Source organism: Hemicordylus capensis, chromosome 9 (assembly GCF_027244095.1).
Source record: "Hemicordylus capensis ecotype Gifberg chromosome 9, rHemCap1.1.pri, whole genome shotgun sequence".
In the NCBI taxonomy this organism is placed as follows: domain Eukaryota; kingdom Metazoa; phylum Chordata; class Lepidosauria; order Squamata; family Cordylidae; genus Hemicordylus; species Hemicordylus capensis.
The window spans coordinates 23969998-23990206 of NC_069665.1; the positions used below are offsets into that span (position 1 = coordinate 23969998).

At 44.3% G+C, this 20209-nt stretch overlaps 1 protein-coding gene across 2 annotated transcripts in view; it reads left to right on the plus strand.

The window, feature by feature from the left end:
* The first annotated feature begins 6775 nt into the window (after nucleotides 1–6775).
* Nucleotides 6776–20209, plus strand: part of CYLD (CYLD lysine 63 deubiquitinase) — a 43608-nt gene continuing 30174 nt past the window's right edge. The window contains exons 1-4 of one of the 2 annotated variants that reach the window (XM_053271233.1): nucleotides 6776–7084; nucleotides 11751–12424; nucleotides 14234–14536; nucleotides 16065–16170. In XM_053271233.1, the coding sequence (XP_053127208.1) occupies nucleotides 11915–12424; nucleotides 14234–14536; nucleotides 16065–16170 (919 nt within the window). In that variant the 5' untranslated portion in view covers nucleotides 6776–7084; nucleotides 11751–11914. The remainder of the gene's footprint in view (nucleotides 7085–11750; nucleotides 12425–14233; nucleotides 14537–16064; nucleotides 16171–20209) is intronic. The other variant, XM_053271234.1, reaches the window with a different exon arrangement.

Consider the following 20209-nt stretch of genomic DNA (forward strand, 5'->3'; position numbering starts at 1 on the left):
CAATATGCATCACTGCCCATCATCTACACTATGACAAGGAATCTGTCTATGGAACATGTTCCTAGGAACCTAACAATAATAAGGAAGCTGTTGATGCTAATAATGAGCAAAATGGCTACTCCTTCTATGACAAATAGCCAGAGAAACATGGTAGAGACTCTGCAGAAGACATCTCCAAAAACCCATTGAGTAATGATGATGGTTATCATCACTGCTCAAAGAGCCACTAGTTCCAATACTGATTGGCTGTCTATGCTTTGAGATGTAAAAGTAGTGACAGAAATCCACAAGTATGTAAGTATAAGAGAAGCCAGAACTCAGCCTAATTATGTTCAAAGAAATGGGAATTGTTTTATTATAGTTTGGAAATTAAACACTGAGGGCCATGGCTTTTACACTAAAGTTAATGATGTTTAAAAACAGCATTTTGATGTGCATCTTTTCTTTCTTTCTTTTTTGTGATCTGTCAAATCTCTAATTACTGTATATTAATGGATACAATCATGCTAGTGGTTTGGTGCAGCAGACTACGGTCTTTCCTATCCAGCATTCTTTATAAGGATAGGAACATAGGAAGCTGCCTTATACCAAGTCAGACCATTGGTCCACCTAGCTCAGGGTTGTCTATACCAGGGATTCTTAACGTTGGGTCTCCAGATGTTATTGGACTTCAACTCCCATAATCCCCAACCAAAGGCCGGTGGGGCTGGGGATTATGGGAGTTGAAGTCCAATAACATCTGGGGACCCAACGTTGAGAATCCCTGGTCTATACAATCTGGCAGAGACTTTTCCAAGGCTGCAGGCAGGAGTCTCTCTCAGCCCTAGGGAACTTGGAACCTTCTGCATGCAAGCATGCAGATGCTATTCCCAGATTGGCCCCACGCCCTAAGGGGAATATCTTACAGTGCTCACCCAAGTAGTCTCCCATTCAAATGCAAAGTAGAGTGGACCTTGCTTAGCAAAGGGTATAATTCATGCCTGGTACCACAAGAGCATGGCCACCTAATGGCACAGCGGTGAAGTGACTTGACTAGCAAGCCAGAGGTTGCCAGTTCAAATCTCCGCTGGTATGTTTCCCAGACACCTATACTGGGCAGCAGCGATATAGGAAGATGCTGAAAGGCATCATCTCATACTGCGCAGGAGATGGCAATGGGAAACCCCTCCTGTATTCTACCAAAGACAACCACAGGGCTCTGGGGTTGCCAGGAGTCGACACTGACTTGACGGCACACTTTACCTTTACCACAAGACCAGCTTTCGTCCCCAGACAAGGTCTCTTTGGCAACTAGACTAGGCAAGACCCTAAAAATAGTATACCCTCTAACATTTTCCAGATAAAAATAGAGGTACACTAATAACAGCCAATTCCCATCTCAAGAATTATTTCCCATGCTCCCACCCACTATTCTAGATTACTGAGGAATGGATTCTACCTGCTGGATTCCACCTACCTCTATATGTATGCGCATTGGAAACACGACACCTCCACCCATTCACTTGGAGATTTAATTTCTAGAGACTCAGAAGGAAGCTACATCCTGAAAAATGACAACTCTACCAATTGATGTTGGGGAAAAATTGAACAAGGCATCCCCAAGATGCAAAAACAGGTACAGTGATGATTTTTCAGAAATCCCAGAACCATGAAAGCTGTTCCTAGTATCACTGGACAATTGGAAACAAGGTCACAGTACAGCAGTGAATTGCTCCCTTGCCATCTGTTTATCTGAGTAAGGTTTCCTTACAGACTCTCTGTGAGATGAGTAGGCTAGCCTGTGCGACTTTTGAAACAGAAAAAGAAATATTTAGATACAGGGATCCTAATCCAAGAGCCGATGGGGGTGGGAAGTCTCCTAGACAACATCAATTATATGAGAAGTCACAATGCTCTTTTATATTTGTATTTTGGTTCCCCACATTATAATACAGAAAGGGCTCCTCAAAGGAGAAGAGAACCTACATATTGGTTCTCAGATTGATACATGGAGCCCATGTTCTGTAACACAAGCCCTATTCAGACATTATGCTGTACGTGCGATCAGATGTCTGTACACTTGTACATGTTTTTGTGTGAATGACCATACCTGCGTACACTTAAAAGGTTAACCTGGGTATAGGCCCCTCAAATGCATGGTACAGGTAGGTACTGTTGTACCTGTGTTCAGCATAATGCCTGCACCTGCGTACAGATTTGAACCTGTGTACACTGTACACAAATTGTACAAGTGTTCAACATAATGAGCCTGTTCTCATGACTAGAGATTGTTGAGTAAGGTAAATAAAGTGTGCCTTCAGGTCGATTTTGACACCTGGTGCCCACAGAGCCCTGTAGTTTTCTTTTGGTAGAATACAGGAGGGGTTTACCATTGCCTCCTCCCGCACAGTATGAGATGATGCCTTTCAGCATCTTCCTATTTCGCTGCTGCCTGATATAGTACCAGCAGAGATTTGAACCGGCAACCTTCTGCTTGTTAGTCAAGCATTTCCCCAATTCCTGAGTAGAAAAGGTTGTTGTTGTTGTTGTTATTATTATTATTTTATTTTATATTTATAACCCGCTCTTCCTCCAAGGAGCCCAGAGCGGTGTACTACATACTTAAGTAATCCAGGAATCTGTGGCCATCTGCGGCCAACAAGCGTCCTCCCCAGATCCGCTACCCAGGTTAAAAGTGAGGTAGGACAAAAACAGAGCCTGTTCCCATTGGTCATCTGTGCTACCCTGCCATTTTTAACTTTTTCTGGACAGCCAGCAGCCACATTTATCATAGAGCCTTGTGGCTTGCAGGGTCAGGCAAAGCAGAGTTGCTGCAATACAGAGGGCTGCCTCTCCGCTGCTCGCACAATGCATTGTGGGATAGCTGGAGGCCCCAGCTCCTGATTGTGGCAATGGAGATCGCCACTGCAGCAACTGTGTGGGCAGATGAGCTGCAGAGCCCAAAGGAGGCTCTGGTTGTCTGGGAGAGTACCTTCCCTCCAGCCCATCCACATATGGCTGTGACAACGGGCTCAGTGTCTGAATAGGTCTACCATGAAGGGTTCTAATTCTAACCCACTTTGTTTGGAACTCATTTCTTGCTGGCTCTTCCATCTAGAAGCAAGCTCAGTTGTTGTTGCCTCCTCGGCCAATTCAGATGGTTTCACTTTGGATGCTAAACACTTTTTTCTCCTAGAGCGGTGATCGCACCATCCTTCTCCTAAAGCCTCTGTATCTGTATGCTGGGGAGCGTGGCTGTAGCTCAGTGGTAGAGCATCTGCTTTGCATGGGGAAGAACCCAGGTTAGGTTCTCGGTATCTCTACGTAGGGCAAGAACCCAGGTTAGGTTCCCGGTATCTCTATGTAGGGCTGGGAGAGACTCCTGCCTGCAACCTTGGAGAGTTACTGCCAGTCAGTTTTAAAAATACTGAGTTTGATGGACCAATCTTACGTGGAATAAGGCCGCTTCCTACAGACCTATGAGCTCTCCATCGGCCTTGTCCGACCATGCTTTTTAGCAAGCCATGGAACAGAAAGAAGAACCTGTACCTTCTCTTTGTCCTACAACAGCAGATGCAGAAGCAGAAGGCCTCCTGGAAGGACTTCCAGCACTTAGATAACGTCATTGGTTGCCTGTTTTTATGCTGCTTATGATGGATCTTGGGAATGACAAGTGAGCCCAAGATGCAAGCAGCTTGTAATCAGATCTACCCACCGCAACTCTGAATTAAATCCAAAACCTTCCTGGCATCAGACAGCCCAAACCGCTTTCTCTGGCTTGGAGAGAGATTATAACAAGGCTCTGTGATAGGGCCATCTATGCTCAGTTGCTGTGCGCTGCCATTGTGACACTTCCAGCCAATGTTTTCTCCCCATCCTACCAAATAATTTGCATACTAGCTTGCATTGGTGGAGATGCACAGGAAAGGGGTATAAAAAAGAGAGCAGACCGAGGATAAAATGGAGGCCCAACTTATAAATATCAGGGCATGTTGATTTAGATAGATAGGTAAAGTTGTGCCGTTGACTCCTGGCAACCACAGAGCCCTGTGGTTTTCTTTGGTAGAATACAAGAGGGGTTTACTATTGCCTCCTCCCAAGCAGTATGAGATGATGCATTTCAGCATCTTCCTATATCGCTGCTGCCCGATATAGTTGTCTGGGAAACATACCAGTGGGGATTCGAACCAGCAACCCTGTCTTGCTAGTCAAGTCATTTTCCCTCTGCACCATTAGGTGGCTGCTAGATAGAGATTGATAAACTTTTTTACACTCTTTGGCCAGTACAGGCATGTTGATTTCACACGGGTAACCACAGTTGTGCAAAACTTGTGAATAATGTTTTTGTTGTTTTCTCAGCTACAAGCTTTTTAAATGGGAAATTCTGATTACCTGCAAATCCTGTCACAAGGTGATAATTTATTTTTGCTTTCACCCCATGGGAAATGAATAATATGACTATGTTCAACATGCAATCAGTTCTACAGGAACCACATTTCCTGCAACACAAATATATAGGAAGTTTTTGTATGTGCTGTTTTAGTGGGAAACAGTCCAATTCTTTGCATGTTTTATTGGAAGTAAATCCCATTGCCCAATGGTATTCCCCCTTAGAAAATTTATTTAAAATTGAGCTGGAAGGTTCCCAGTTGAGAGCTCACCTCAGTTGTGATTAGTGGGCAAGCCAAAATATTTCTATCAGTCCCCATATCTGAAACATGGGGATAATAAGGACTGCTTCTCCACCGCTAGAGGTCAGCATCTAGGCTCTTCTTGCATGCATCAGAAGTTCATTTTTGGATAATACATAAGAGGGTTTCCCCCCCTGTAATAATATCCAGTTTGGGGGTGATCAGAAGAGGTCAGATTATTCCCCCCCCCATGTTCTGTCGACAAATAAAAACCCACCTGACCTTTCCCTGATCTTTTAAGTTCTGCTCTGGAGTTATAGGTGCTCTAGTACATGAGCCAGCTGGGGTGGTCAGAACCATCTGGGGGACAAATGCTCACTGTGATTTTTTGACCAGGTCTGCACTAGGGCTGTGCATGAAACACATTTTGCATTCGGTTCCGAGCACAGAACAGAATGCATAATGCGTGAAACGTTCTGTCAGAACAACCAGTCGAGCCAGTTCCGATGGAACAACTTCATTTGGTTGTAACGGTCCAACCCCATTTTGGAATCCAAAAATGGTGCTCGGAACAAAGTCGGAATGTTCCGCCTAGGAAAAGACCCCCCGTTTTTAGGGGTGTTCTGTTCCAAGCTCAGAACACTCAAAATGACCCGTTTCAAGGAGGAGTGTTCCGACCTCTGAACGTTCTGCACAACCTTAGTCTACACCCTTAGAGACAGAAAAAGATGTGATAACATTGCAATACTTTCACCTTCAGTGTATTGTCATGCTTTTATTGTTGTGACCATCAGGCATTAATCCCCTGACATAATAATGACAGCCAAAATCTGTGGGCTTGGCCCATGCACGATTTCTCTGTGTTACTTTTTACATTGCTCTTGCTTTCTGGGTGCTGTGGTTGATTTGACATGAACTGATTTGCTGTACTATTGTCTGGGCTGACTGGTTAATTTTTAAAATTGTTTTATTGTTTTTTGATGGGGGGGGAAGCTATTCTTAAGAAAAAGCCCCTTTTTTGGTTCATTTTAAAGAGATGATTTTACTTGTCACAGAGAACAAACAGAGGCATTCCTCTCTCTCATACAGCAAGGGATGTCTCTTCGAAGATAATGTCCCTGTGTAACTTGGTAGCAGGCTTTAAAAATATTTAAAAAAATATTTTAAATAATCAGTCCTTTATTTTGGTCTTTAACCAGTCCAATTTAATAGTTTAATAAAACCCCAGAGAACGATGAATAATCAATCAACCTAACTACTCAAACTAACCATTTCATAGTACTTAGATATATTATTAGCCGATTAAGGATGACTGAAAATTAGGATTAAAAATTAGGATTTGCTGTTAACACATGCCAGGTTCTGTATTTAATACTTTACAAAACTGCAAAAGGCAAATGCCATCTTCCCTCCTTCTCTCTCACCCAGCAGGTAAAGCCTCTTCTAAAATTGCAAAGTTTAACCAATTAAACACCGCAGGCCGAATTTCTCTGCATTGTCTTTAGATTTTGCAAAGCTGTTTAATGCAATTTTTAAGGAAAGCATTGCTTTCATTTCCAAAAACGTAATTGCAATGCACTCATTTTCGTTAATAATGAATTTATTCATGGTAAGAATAATCATCATAAAATACAAATAGAAATATTAGCTATATATGATAACTAAAGCTTCTATATGGAGATTAAAGCTTTGCATCTGTTTAGATGTTTCTTGCATTAAAAAGCCCTCCAAACCTAAAAATAGATATTCCTTTATTTCAAAAATAAATGCAGTTGTAACCTATTCTGGGTTATTGGTATTCTGGCATTGAATAACAAGCCCTCCAGCAGCTCTAGATGAGTTCTGTTTCCCATGCCTTTCTAACCAACAGCTAAGTGGAGGACTGGAGGATTTTGACAATTACAACCCAATTTTGCTTTTTCTCCGCCCCTTTTCCCCAATAAGAACTAATTGAAAGGTTTGTGGGCGGGCCAAGAACGATGTACCCAATCAACCCGCCGTATTTCTTGGCATACGGGGAACGGACCCGCCTTCTCTTCCCAGCCACGAATCAGACGGGCATGAAGCTTGTTCAGCCAATCGAACACCTCTTGCTCTTCCAACCCAACTTGATAGGTGGGAGGGTGGGGAGAACATCCCGGTTGACGAGAGAGACTGACAGACAGAGAGAGAGGCGGGAGCTGCCTTGACGAGCAGCCAGTGACGAAGAAGGTTGGCGGGCGCCGCGGCACCCGTATTGGATGCGGCAAAAGGAGGCGGGGGCGACGCAAGGACGGAGCGTCACAGCAGGGTAGGCTGTGCGCCTTGAAGCCGCTGCCTGCGCCGCTGAGAGGGGACGAGGATGAGGCGGAGGAGGGAGCCGGCGATGGGTGGCCGGAGGCTGGGGCGTCTGTGAGGCGAGGAGAGCCCGGCGGCGCGGCTGCCTCGACCACCAGAGGAAGGATGAGCATAACTCTCACGCTGGGCCTGGCGCGGTGAGTGGTTGGCGGGGGAAGTGGTGGGGGCGGGGGGGATGAGGGGCATTGCAGCCCATTCTGGGGTGGAGCGCCGGCCAGCGGCTGCAACAAACCGGCGAAGGTGACAGTGCAGCGCCCGCGTGTGGGTGGGAGCCTTGGAGGCAGCTCCCCCTTCCTCCCAGGGCGCGCTCTCCACGTTTCTCTGCTTTCACTTCTATTATTTTATTGCCCTCATGAAAATGAAAGGGGCCTCCCTTTTGTTTAGCTGTATTTTGCCCTCTTAACTTTTTAAAAGATAGTTTTTATTTCATTTTCATTTTTTTTAAAAACCTGTCTTTTAAAACGTTGCTTCTATTTAGTCTTGGATCACTCTGTGTGTGTGTGTGTGTGTGTGTGTGTGTGTGTGTGTGTGTGTACACATGACTGATGTAAGATTAATAAATATATTGCATAGTCATCTAATATATGGCTATTTTGTCTGATCTAAAGTGATCAAAATACATTCTTACAGTGATCTAAGATTATACATATAAACACACACACACACACGGGTGAAGAAATGTTGGCTCAGTTTATCAGCCAGACAAAATACATTAAACAACAAGCTATATTGGTGCATTGCTCATCAGGACTTTTTTCACTCATCAGGCATTATTTTTCACTGGTCACAGACTAGTAGACTAGTGGATTTCTTCAGCCCGGTGTGTGTGTGTGTGTAACACACATTTATCAGTGCAGCTGAATGTGCGTGTGTTTATACACACGCACACACACACACACACACACACACACAGAGTGACCAGAGAGAGTATATACACACACTCCTTGTATTTTTAGTTTTGCTTTCTTCTTTTATTTTCATACTCTTCAGTCTGTGTAATGTTGGATTATTTTTTGTTCTAGGGCTCTCTCTCTATTTTATATTTTACCTTGTAAATGCTGTGATGTCACTTGTATTTTTAACTTTTAAAAGAAAGTGTTCTGTTTTTTACTTTGGCTTTGTTTTTCACTTTTGTGTGTGGTGTTCTCTTGTAACGTTGAATTATTATGGTGCTGCTATTTTATCTCCTATTTATTATTGTTTGTTTAAAATGTTTATACCCTGCCCCTTCAGTGCACTACTGCTTGGGGTGGCTCACAACAATAAGACAGACACAAGATACAATAAAAGTAATAAAATTATTTAAATTAAACAAAAAAGATTAAAAAACACAAACATTATTAGGTTCAAATTAAAGGTTATTTTAAAAGCTAAAAACTGAAAATTATAAAAAGATAAAATTTAGAAGAAAGATAGAACTATGAGTTATTGTATCTTTGTCTCCATTCCCTATGGTAACAAAGTTAAAATGTGGACCTGAAATGATTGCAGAGCCTGCTATTGATTTCCCATATCTCCATTTCCTCTTTTGTTCCTCCGGTGTTAATTCAGTCATCCCTCACCAACCGCTAGGGTTTCATTCTGGCAAAACCTCAGCATTGGCAAATTCGTAGTTGGTGAGACATTAGAGTCTATGGGAAACGGGGTTAGGGGATCCATGACTGCAAAAAGACTTTAAAATAAAGGAAAAACAAAAACAGGCTAAAAATTCTGTAATATCGCCAAGATTCACCAAGAAGAATGAGCAGATCAAACCTCTGGACATTTTTTGAAGTCCCTTAAGTCACTCAAAGGCATTTTAAATTGGCAAGGGACAACAAAGTTTAGCAAGGGTCACTAAGAGGAATGAGCAGATCGAAACTCTGAAACCCCTCCAAAATCACTAAAAAATCTCACCAAATGTGGAGACTCAGGTCACAGCTGACAAGAGCCTTCACAATTTCTCATTCACATATACTCACAACCGCGGTTGGTAAAACTGTGGCTGGCAAGGGATGACTGTACAGTAAATAGATTGTAAGTCCCTCGGGACAGGGACCTATGCTGCTCTTCTTTTTTGGTAAGGCATTTGTAAATGTTTAAAAGGTGGATGCTATATAAATACACAATCTACTTTTATGTATTCCGTCAGTGTTATCAAACTATCTTAACTGTGTCATATTTAACTTTATTTTGACCAATTTTTAGCTTATTACATGTTTACGTGTGTGTGTGTGTGTGGTTTTGTCTGAAGAACTTTATAGCTACACCGAAATACTTCGCATAAAATATAATATTTTTTAACTTGCTCCAGGAACCTTTGTTTAGTCTGTAGCAGTCCTGTGACACCTTAACAATTGAGCAGGTGTATTGTTGCCAAATTCTGTGGATCAGACTGGGCTTCAAGGGATGCATTTGTGTTAAGCAGCATACAGTGTAGAGACATTTCCATATGCCTCTAAAAGAATGTTGTGGCCCTTGAAAAGACAAACCTTGTGGCAAAAGCTTGTGTGGATTAGAGCTGATTTAGTGTAGTGCAGAGGCTTGCTTCTGTATGTGAGACGCTGATATTGACAGAATTACCATCAACAGACCAAAAGGTCATGTAGTGCTAGAAGTATAGTCCTGTGCAGAGCTACAAGATAATCATAGAGCCCATTCATCGCAGCTGTGACCGGCCATAACACAATAGGAAAGCTAGGAGGACATTATGACCAGTTGCTGCTGTTGTGAATCAGTGGCCACTGTGCTTAACTTTGACGTAGTGGGGTTCTATATGGAATTGTCGCAGGCTGGACTTAGTACATTTCATTGTCCTTTGGTCCCTATGTTTGTCTTTATACCCATCTGTGGCTACTGCAGATAAAGCGTTATGCACTGAAGAAGTGGGCACGTCAGTGAAAACTTATGCCTCAATCAATTTGTTTTTAAGGCGCATCAAGGCTCCTTTTGTGTGTGAATCTCTTGTAAAGAAGAATTTGACAGTTTCATGGAGGATAGGTCTGTCAAGGGCTGTCCACCGTGTATTCTGTCCACCATGCATAGCTAGATAGGACCTCCATGCTCAGAGGCAGTGTCCCCTTACTAACTGAGCAAAGAGGCACCTTTTAAAGTATCATTAGTTGTGGCCTCCTACTGCAGGCTTTAAGCCTGCAGGTATTTCATTTCATTTCTGAAAGCAGCATTTCAGTCTGCATAAAAGAAGCTCAATTATTAACCAGAGAGCCTATTCATATTGGCCTGCAGTGAACAATGGTGTTCTTTCACAAAGTACTCTCTTCTTTGATCCTGTTCATTAAGGCCTAAACTATGCATGATGCCAGCAGACCCAAGTCTTCAAATGCAGGTTTGCCCCAACTGCATAAAAATTTGGGAGGGGCTATGCAGTTTAAAGTGTTGAAGCACCTTTAAGGCAGCAAAGGTGCGAGTAGGCGGGGTGCTAAAAAAAACCCCTCACCTTTTGCCCCCCGTACCCCAGCTTGGCTCACATCTGGTGCTTTAGCTTGACCAAGGAGAAAAGGTTTCTGGGGAGGAACTGTGTCAGTAAGATAGGCCTCGACAAATCTCAGGCGCCAAGGAGCCATGGCGCCTATATAGTTAATCGTGGTGCCTAGACTAGGACATTCAGGCAGAATTAAGAACATAAGAACAGCCCTGCTGTATCAGGCTGAAGTCCTCTCTAGTCCAGTGTCTTGTTGGGGATGGAAAGGAGTACAAAGATGCAGCTGTCGTCATATTTTGTTCATAAGTTAGCTTTAGAGCAAACACAGTAAAATAGGCATGTATGGCACATTTTGTGCACAACAGTAGCCCTATTTACATACTATGTTAAATTGTACAAGTGTACAGTATACACAGGCACAGTTATTCATAGGTTATGTTCAACGCAGCTACAGCACTACGCTTGAGACCCCTGTACTCGGGTTTACTTTTAAAATGAACACAGGTGTGTTCATTCACACAAATACATGTGCAGAGATCTGTACACTTGTGCAACGTGATGTCTGAATGGGGCTAAAATGTGTGTCTTTTAGCACTTTAGGTGGATAGACATTCTGCTAATCTCTTGTGTGTGTGTTTCCAAGCGATTTAAGTGTATGTTTAAAATATTATGAACTAACCTCCTTTTCTTCTAAACAACTGCAAACTTGTGGATTGTTTCCCATGTAAATTGGCTGCCTTCCCAGTCACTAGCACTTCCTTTTCCGATTTATTTTGTGTTGTCCTTGTTGGGGGATCATGTCCTCGCCAAGAGCAGTGTTTGACTAAGCGTGGCCGTGTGTTCCCACTGAACTGTTCCTAGAAACAGTTAAACTGCCTGCTGTTTTCATCATATTGCCTACACATTTGGTGTGTTTGGATGCCGGTCACTAGACATGTGCCTCTGTGCTCTTTCCCTCTAGTCAGTGACGTAGTAAAGGCTGTGGCCTTTCTAGATTGCTGGCTCTCTTTTCTTTTCAAAACTCAGCGTGGGACTCCTTCTGTAGAACTGAAAAGTAGTTGTGCTTTGCAGTAGCACGGCACAAGCAGCCCTACACTTGTTCGACATGTGGGTTGCGCAGAAATCTCCAATCTTATGAAATCAGGTCATGAAATTAATAAAGTAACTGTAGCAGTCAGCCTGTGTTGTTGCTCAGAGAAAATCCTTAGCGTGACCTTTGTGGCCACTTTAAAGCCTTCTCATTCTTGCCAGCCAGTTGCTGTCATAGATCTATAAAAATCTGTGGTGAAGTTTTGCTTTCAAAGTGGGTTTGTTTTCTTGTGCACTGCTCTTACTGGGTCCTTGCACTTCCAGTGATGCCATCTTTTATTTCTGTGTTCTAGGACATCGGTTCTGCATTTAGCTCACTAGGACATGGCTGAAGAATTGTTAACTCATGGTTGGAACTGGGACTTCTAGTAGAACCTGCTAATTCCTTTTACTGCTATACTTGCAACTGGACTGTCTTGAATATACCTCTATGAATTCCTACAACGTTTGAGCCGCCATGAGTTCGGGATTGTGGGGTCAGGACAAAGGCAGCTCAGCCTATTGGGAAGAGCGTGTATTTTGTTTGCTTCTCCAAGAATGCAGTGTAATAGACAAGCAGACTCAAAAGCTATTAAAAGTACCCAAGGGTAGCATTGGCCAGTTCGTTCAAGACCGTTCTTCTGGAGGGCACACCCGAAGCATCCCTTCGTCCAAAAGCAAAAAACTGCAAATCGGAATCAAGATTTTGGAGCAGCCCCATGCCGTCCTGTTTGTGGATGAGAAAGACGTGACAGAAATAAATGAGAAGCTAGCGGAGTTGCTCTTGGCAGTTACGAATTGCGAGGAAAGATACAGTATATTCAAAAGCAAAGGCAAACTGACTAAGGGCATCCATATTGAAGTTGGCTCACCGGTGAGAGTGCAGTTGAGATCAGGAGACGAGAAATATCCTGGAGTTGTTCGCTTTCGAGGACCCTTGTTACAAGAAAGATCACTCTCTGGGATCTACTTTGGAGTGGAGCTTCTGGTAAGGTTTGTTTTTAAACTCACGACACCTTGGGTACACTTCAGTTGTGCAACACCATGGGGGCAGTGTTTCCTCTAACAGGGATTCCCAGATGTTGTTGACTATAACTCCCAGAATCCCTAAGCAAAAGCCATTGCAGCTGGGGATTCTGGGAGTTGTAGTCAACATGATCTGGGAATCCCTGCTAGAGGGAACACTGCATGCAACTTTGGATCTCCAACTGTTGCTGAAGTACAACTACTATCACCCCCCACTGTAATTTATTGTGCAGGGGCATGATGAGAGTTGTAGTTGGCCCTCCGGCTCCGCAGTTGGAGGGCCAAAGTTGCCTACCCCTGAGTTACACAAACATTCCAAAAAGATGAACAAAACCAGTCATCATTTATTCATTACATTCTTCATCCCATTTTCTGTATGGTCTGACTACATTTTGAATACTCTGTACAGTTCTGGTTGCCATATCTCATAAAGGACACCATAGAACTGGATAAAGTGCTGAAGAAGGCAACCAAGGTGACCAGGGGCCTAGAGCACCTTCCTTATGAGGCAAGGCTATAACATCTGGGGCTTTTTAGTTTAGAAAAAAGGCAACTAAGGGGCGACATGATAGAGGTTTATAAAACTATGCATGGTATGGAGAGAGGGACCAAAGAAGAATTTTCTCCCTTTCCCACAACAATAGAACCAGGGGTCATCCTATGAAATGGATTGCAAGGAAATTTAGGACTAAGAAAAGGATGTGCTTTTTTACACAGCACACAATTAATCTATGGACTTCTTTGCCATGGGATGTGGCAATGGCCACCAGCTTGGATGGCTTTAAAGGGGGCTTAGACAAATTCATGGAGAGCAGGTCCATCAGTGGCTGCTAGTCTTGATGGCTGTAGGCTATCTCTTGGCAGGATGCCCCAGTTGCAGGGGTGCAACAGCAAGAGAGAAGGCATGCCTTCATCTCTTACCTGTGAGCTTTCCGGAGACATTTGGTTGGCCACGTTGGGGAAACAGGATGCTAGATTAGATAGGTTTAGCCTTGGGCCTGATCCAGCAGGTTCTTATGCTCTCTCCAATGAGTTTCGGGAGTTTGCAGTGCTAAGTTCATTGGCAGAAAGCTCTGTGTCTTCTGGCGGAAAATGCCCATGAATCGGCCCCCACAAGGTTGGATAGGGACAGAGTGGGAGGAATCATGGAATTTATTTATTATTTGTTGTTTTTATACTGCCCTTTGTCCGAAGACCTCAAGGCAGTGAATAACAAGATAAAAGCAGCGATAAAGCTTCAGTAAAGCTGCTAAAATAAAACGAAGACACAGCTATGTTAAAAAGAGAGCTGAGGGGCACTCGTTAGCCAAAAGCCTGTTAAAAAGGGCAGTCTTCGGAGAGAGGCTGGGAGAGAGGGGCGATGCAGATCTCAACCACTAGTGAGTGCCGGAGCCTGGGGGCAATCATTGAGAAGGCCTCCTCTGCAAGCAGGTCATACGGGTGGACCCGTGTCCCTGATGAGACCGTATGCTCGCCACACTGACATCTCTTCTGTTGGGCTGAGAGAGAGCCTGAGGTCATCAAGTAAGTTTCGTGGCTGTACAGGGATTTGAACCTGGGCCTCCCTGATTTATGTCAACACTCTAGTCCAGGGATAGGCTATCTTGGCTCTCCTGTCATTGCTGAATGGCCACAATTGTGCTTGGGGATGATGGGAGTTGTAATTCAGCAACAGCTGGAGAGCCAAGGTTGCCGACCCCTGCTCTAGCCACTATGAACAGCAGTATTTGACAGCCTCTATTTCCCTCCCTCCCCCCCGCTGTAAATCTAGGAAGAAGGTCGTGGACAGGGTTTTACTGATGGACAATACCAAGGCAAACAGCTGTTCAGATGCGACGAGGACTGTGGAGTGTTTGTTGCACTGGACAGACTAGAGCTGGTGGAAGATGATGACAATGAACTGGAGAATGACTATGCCGTTCCCGTTGACTCAATGCAGGTAGAACTTCCTCCTTTGGAGCTCAACTCCAGGGTTTCTGTGAAGATAGGCAAGAATATAGAGTATGGGACAGTTATATTCTGTGATGTCTTACCAGGAAACGAGAGTTTAGGATACGTGGTTGGAGTGGACATGGTAAGAAATTCACCTGATTCTTATACCTTTTTGCATGTGTGTTAAATAGAAGTACATGCAATATTGGGTGGGGCGGTGTGGGGTGGGCCCGTCTTGCAAGGTACTTTGTTCTAGGCTAGTAACCAATGCCACTCATTGCCATGTACAGTTGCCATCCAGTAGGCTGTTTTAGCATCAGTAAACATGTCTGAAATTGGACTTATTTGTTCTATTTATATACGACACTTATATCCCACTCATTCTCCAAGTTGCTCAGAGCAGTGTACATGATGTTTATCCTCACAACAACCCTGTGGGGTCGGTTAGGCTAGAGAGATATGAATGGCCCAGTCACCCAGTGGGTTTTTTGGCTGGACTGGGCCTTGAACTCTGGTCTCCCCGGTCCCAGACCAACGCCAACAGCTACGCCTTGCTGGCTGGAATAACCATTTGTGTGGTCACCTGTAGTGAGTTGGACTCTGCTCCAGGAGATCCAGACAGAGCAGCTTTAGAAAAGTTCTACTTATTTGTTAGGCTACAGTTGACTGACATGAATATATGAGGGCGGACAGGCCAGGGGAGTTACGGGCCAGTAACTCTTGTAGGTGTATTTACAAGGCTTATTCTTAATCTTTCCTGAAACTGGCCAAGTTTTTCTTTAAAACCAACACAAACCCCACTCTGTCCTTAATTGCTTCTGCTGACCAACCTGCTTTGCTAAATAACATTTCTGGGTCATCACCACTGACCTTCTCAGTTCTGTTCTGACAAGGTGGTCCTCAATTTTTGCCCACAGGAAAAAACACAACATTCTTGTTTAACCTGAATTTGTGTGTCCGCTTTAAGGATGCAGTTCTCAAAAGCACTTCAGTAGTGTGTGCTTCTGTATGAAATGTGAAGCATTACTGGGACTCTGTAGTTAAAAAAAAGAAAAAAAAGAATGATGCTCAACTGTTAACACTCTTAAAATATTAGTAGGCATCCAACGAGGGAGAAACATTGGGTCGTATCCCGAGGTGCCTTTCCGACACCATCTCGAGATCTTGCCCATTATTTTCCACTTCAGATATTTCTGAATGTTTCCTTGCAAAGAAGCAGGCAGGTCTTCCCAGTATTGAAGCTGTTGCTTAATACCGGAGAGGTAAAAAGATCCTTTGGGCAAGCATGAAAGACATTTCTGTGTCTGTTGTGAATGGCTTCAGTTGTGGAACTTCTGTGTGACTGACAGACTAGGCCTGGCTTTTCTCCCACCACTCGGGAGGGGCTCTTATGTTGTGATCATCAGCGAGTGGCTATCTGTGGCACTCTTGAAGCAGCACTGTCGGACGCTGTCTGTTGCTCTCCGTGTGGGGAGGTGGAATGCTGGCACTCCAAGCGCAGCCCTTGGAATGCTCTTGCCGTGTGAGTTTGTTCCTTGTGGAAGCTTGTGCTTTTTGTCCAGGCTGTGTGTGGTCAAGACTCTTTAAATTAAGTGTTGTAGATGCTGCTTGAATGTCTTCAGGCGATGCTTCTGGGGCAACGCATAACCGTCTTCTAAAACCATTTTTAGGACAATCCCATTGGAAATTGGGATGGAAGATACAACGGGCAACAGCTCTGCAGTTTTGCAAGTGTGGAAAGCACTCTCCTCTTGCATATCAATGATGTTATCCCAGGTATGCTTTGTGTCTCTTACGTTTTTAAAAACCTGCCTCCATTCTAAGTGTGTTCACTTGCATTTAATTGCAGCTTGAGTGTTGCTTTGGACTGGATCCTTTCCTCATGGTTGCAATCTGGGAAGAAAGCTCCTCTGATCCATTAGCTGTCTAGACTGTTGTGTGGCATTGCCTTGCTCTCTTGTTAGATGATGTCTCCTCTGAGTTCTGGAGCTGCTGGTCAAACTCTTCAGGCCCCTTTCTGTGCACTGTTTTCCCCCTACCCTGCCATGTGTTAACGCAGTAAGGCAGTTCACATGATTATAAATTGGGTAAGAGAAGCATCCTACCCTATTTTAATGTAAACCGCCCTGAGACTTTTGGAAGGGTGGTATAAAAGTTTTAATAATAAATAAATAAAATAAATAAATATTTCCTGAAATGTACAAGCTCTCATTTTCTCACACAGTGTAGGAGGTCATCAGTAACAAGAATGTCCTCTACTTTCTCCGCTAGACAAGTTAGATTCAGGTAGAAGGATCAGGTAACAGGAAATCCAGCCTCCCTTCTCCTGAATATTTATATACTGCTCTTCAACCAAAGTTCTCAAGGCACTTCACATAGAAAAATAAATGGCATAAGACATCCCAGCAGGCAGTGGGAGCAGGATCTCCAGTTCCTTTCATGTCTTTCTCCCGACTAGGCATAGTAACTGGCGCTCCTACTCCCTATTTGTCAGGCCTCCCAGATTCCTTTTTCAAAACAAGCTTGGGCAGCGATTTATTTATTACATTTCTATACCGCCCCATCCATCCAAAGGCTCTGGGCGGTGTACAACAATCAAAAATGAAAATCAACCATTTAAAACTATCAGCCTAAAACAATATAAAAACAAATTTAAAAACAGTTTAAAACCAGTTAAAAAAACCATTTAAGAACAACTTCTTAAGGCAAACTGGTGATTGTCTTTTGTTCACCAGTTCGGTACAGTTGTTTAGTAGAGGGAGCCTGCCTACCCAGTTGCCACCGAACAGACAATCACTGCCTGATCCACTGACCTTGTTATTTACTCAGACCTGCTCAGCTCTCAAACTAGGGTAGTATGCTTCTCTGACCCTATTTCTGATTGTGTGAACTATTCTAGTGCTTATGGAACTGCTGCTCTCCTCCGCTCTTTCCAGGTGCTAGGATTTGGGGGGTCAAGGGCTTGCAGCCACTAGCAAATGGCACTGTGTGTGTTTTGGTTGAGGATTCTTACTGCTCTCCCCTGGCAGTGCGGGGAATGGGCAGGGCTGGCCCTAGGATAAACAGTGCCCTGACTGGGGGGTGGTTACAGTGCCTCCCCTGGGCTGATTTATCAGCCTTGCCAGACTGTGTAGTTTGTGGAAGCTCAGCTCAGCACCCCCTAGGTGCCCGGGGTGACTCCCTGGCTTCCCCACCCCTGAGGAGGGATGTGTGGGGTGGAAGGGAAAGGGCTGATTGCTTGCAGACATATTTTTATTTGCCTCCAGTGGCTGCTTAATTGCAAGGCTAGCTGAGAGCACTTCAAAGCCAGCATAATGCCTCTCTGCCCCCACCCCCTACATTTTCATACAGTATTATTTATTTAATGAGGAGGGCATGGTGCGTTGGATTGTTTTCTTGCACTTTCTTCCAAGGAATATGTTCTAGCGGTGCCCACATATGCCATGACAAAAGAGTTGGCGCTTGTGAGCAGCACTGAAAACCACAGGCAATCTGTTCTTTCCTCCCTGCTTCGAGAGTGCCGCATTTGTAATTCAGGAGCTGGAATAAGCATGGCCAGTTCGCCATGCAGCATGCTTGGGAGAACCTGGGCGCTCTCTGTGTTGAGACCTTTTGCACAATTGCACAGTTGACAGGTGTCCCACCGGAGCAGGGCGGCAATGTTGGTGACTTGCCCAGCCGGGAGGAGCCACACTGGACCGGGGAGACGGGGTTGAAACCCTAGGTCTCTGTGAGATGTGCACTGTTACAGCTGCTGGCCCCAAACAGGGCAGGAGACCTGGTCTTGCAGTAGCGAGCATGAATTGTCCCCTCTGTTAAGCAGGGTTCATCTTGGTTTGCATTTAGATGAGTGACTACACGAAGCACTTCTGGCTGTAAGATATTCCCTTTAGGGGACTGGGTTGTAGCTCAGTGCTAGAGCATCTGCTTTGCATGCAGGAGGTCTCAGGTTCAATCCCTGGCAACATCTCCAGGTAGGGCTGGTTGAGACTCCTTCCTGAAATCTTGGAGAGCTGCTGCCAATCGGTGTCGGCAATACTGAGCTAGATGAACCAATGGTCTGACTCAGTATAAGGCTTACTTGTGTTCCTGTGAACAGAGAGGGCCATGGCTGGACTGCCAGGGTGATTGGGCTGTATGGCTGTAGTCTTGCGAGTTGGGACAATTGTCGCAAGAAGCCAAGGGGATGGGGAGTGGGAATAAAAAATGGTGGCTGGCTGGGTGAGGAGGATTTCCTTCAAAGCTCCCAAGAGAACAAGCCAGAGAAGGGTTGTGGGCACAACGAACACCTTTCCTTCTGAGCTGAGAACTCATCAGGTGAGTCAAGGGTTGAAGGGAAACTGATAGGCAAGGTGGGCATGAGCCGACTTAAGGCTTCTCTTTTGTCTTTACTAGAATGTAGGGATGTGCAAATTGATTTTGCCCATGAATTGATTCACGACAAATCTGCGGTGACTTGTGGATTCACCTGTGAATCAAATCGCACCTTAAGCGAAATGGGCTGATTCAAGTTCGAATCACCCTCGATTCACCACGATTGGATTCGTGTCGCAGTTGCCATTTTGTCTCCGCGTTCTTCATTTGCTGATTGGTTCTCTGGCACAGACTGCTGCCGACTGGCTTGAAATTGCCTTGCTTCTTGATTGGCTTGTTGTCATTCAAATAAGTGTTGGCATGGGCAACTGTGCCCCCATTGGCTGGTGGGAGGGAGCAGGGAGGCCAGAGGAGGGAGTTTCAAAATGTATATAAGGGGCTGCTTGGAGGCAGAGAGAGCCATTGCTTTTTGTGCCTTGGAGAAGACCATTGGAGAGAGACTACAGAGGCACTGAGTGCAGGTGGTGGTGGTGATGGTCTGGGTCTTCTTGCCTGATCCTCACACTGTGAGTGGAGAGAGTAAAAGGCTTCTCTGGCTCTCTCTCTTTTATCAATCCTTTCAATTTGCAGTGCCAATTGCTGCTTTATTCCCCCCCCCCTTTTTAAAGAATTTGTACCAGCAGCACCAGTTTTATTATCCTTGCTCGCCCCCGGTTGTCAGCTTTTAGGAACTTGAAATAGTGCTCTGCAGCTGCATTGACGTCTCTCTCTTTTTATAAACCCCACCAGTACATTTTCCTGGAAAGATCAGTCTTTCGAAGGGATGTCGTCTTGGCTGGCTGACTAGAGATAAGCTAATGTGCTCCAGCAAAAGTACCTGAAGTGTGTTAATAGTGTTATTCCCAAGTGGCAACTTGGTTAAAATGTAATTGAGCAGCTACATTCTGATTATGGAACATGAAGATACATTTTCGTTTTGAACTCTTTAACAGATATCTGACATGGTTGGAACTTCTTCGATGTTCTGTAGTGGAAATCACCGTTTTCTGTGTATTTGATAATGGGCTGTTTTGGTGGAAAGTCCCACTTAGTTAGCAAACAGAAGAAAGCACACTTTAAAAAACTGAAGTCACTGCTTATTGTGCAAGCCTAATTTCCCCCTGCAATCTCTCTAATTTTTTCCCCATTTTTTGTTACTCAGATCTCTAGCAAAAAGCTGAGAAAATTCACTTTATGTTTGGGATTAAAAAGAGGCTTTTTCATCTCTCTCTCTCTCTCTCTCTCTTTTTTGCAAGAGTTGTTCTTGTTTGAGGCAAATTATGAGATGTGAAACAAAACAAAAGGCTGAAGTGGAACAGTTTGATAAGGATTTGCGGCTCCCTAACGAAGCAGGAAGCAAATAAAAGAAATCCTGAAGTCAATGCATGCTTTGGAGTTGTGCATCATCTGTATTCTCTTTCAAGACTCCATTTGGCAATACATATCATAGATTCCAGAGGGT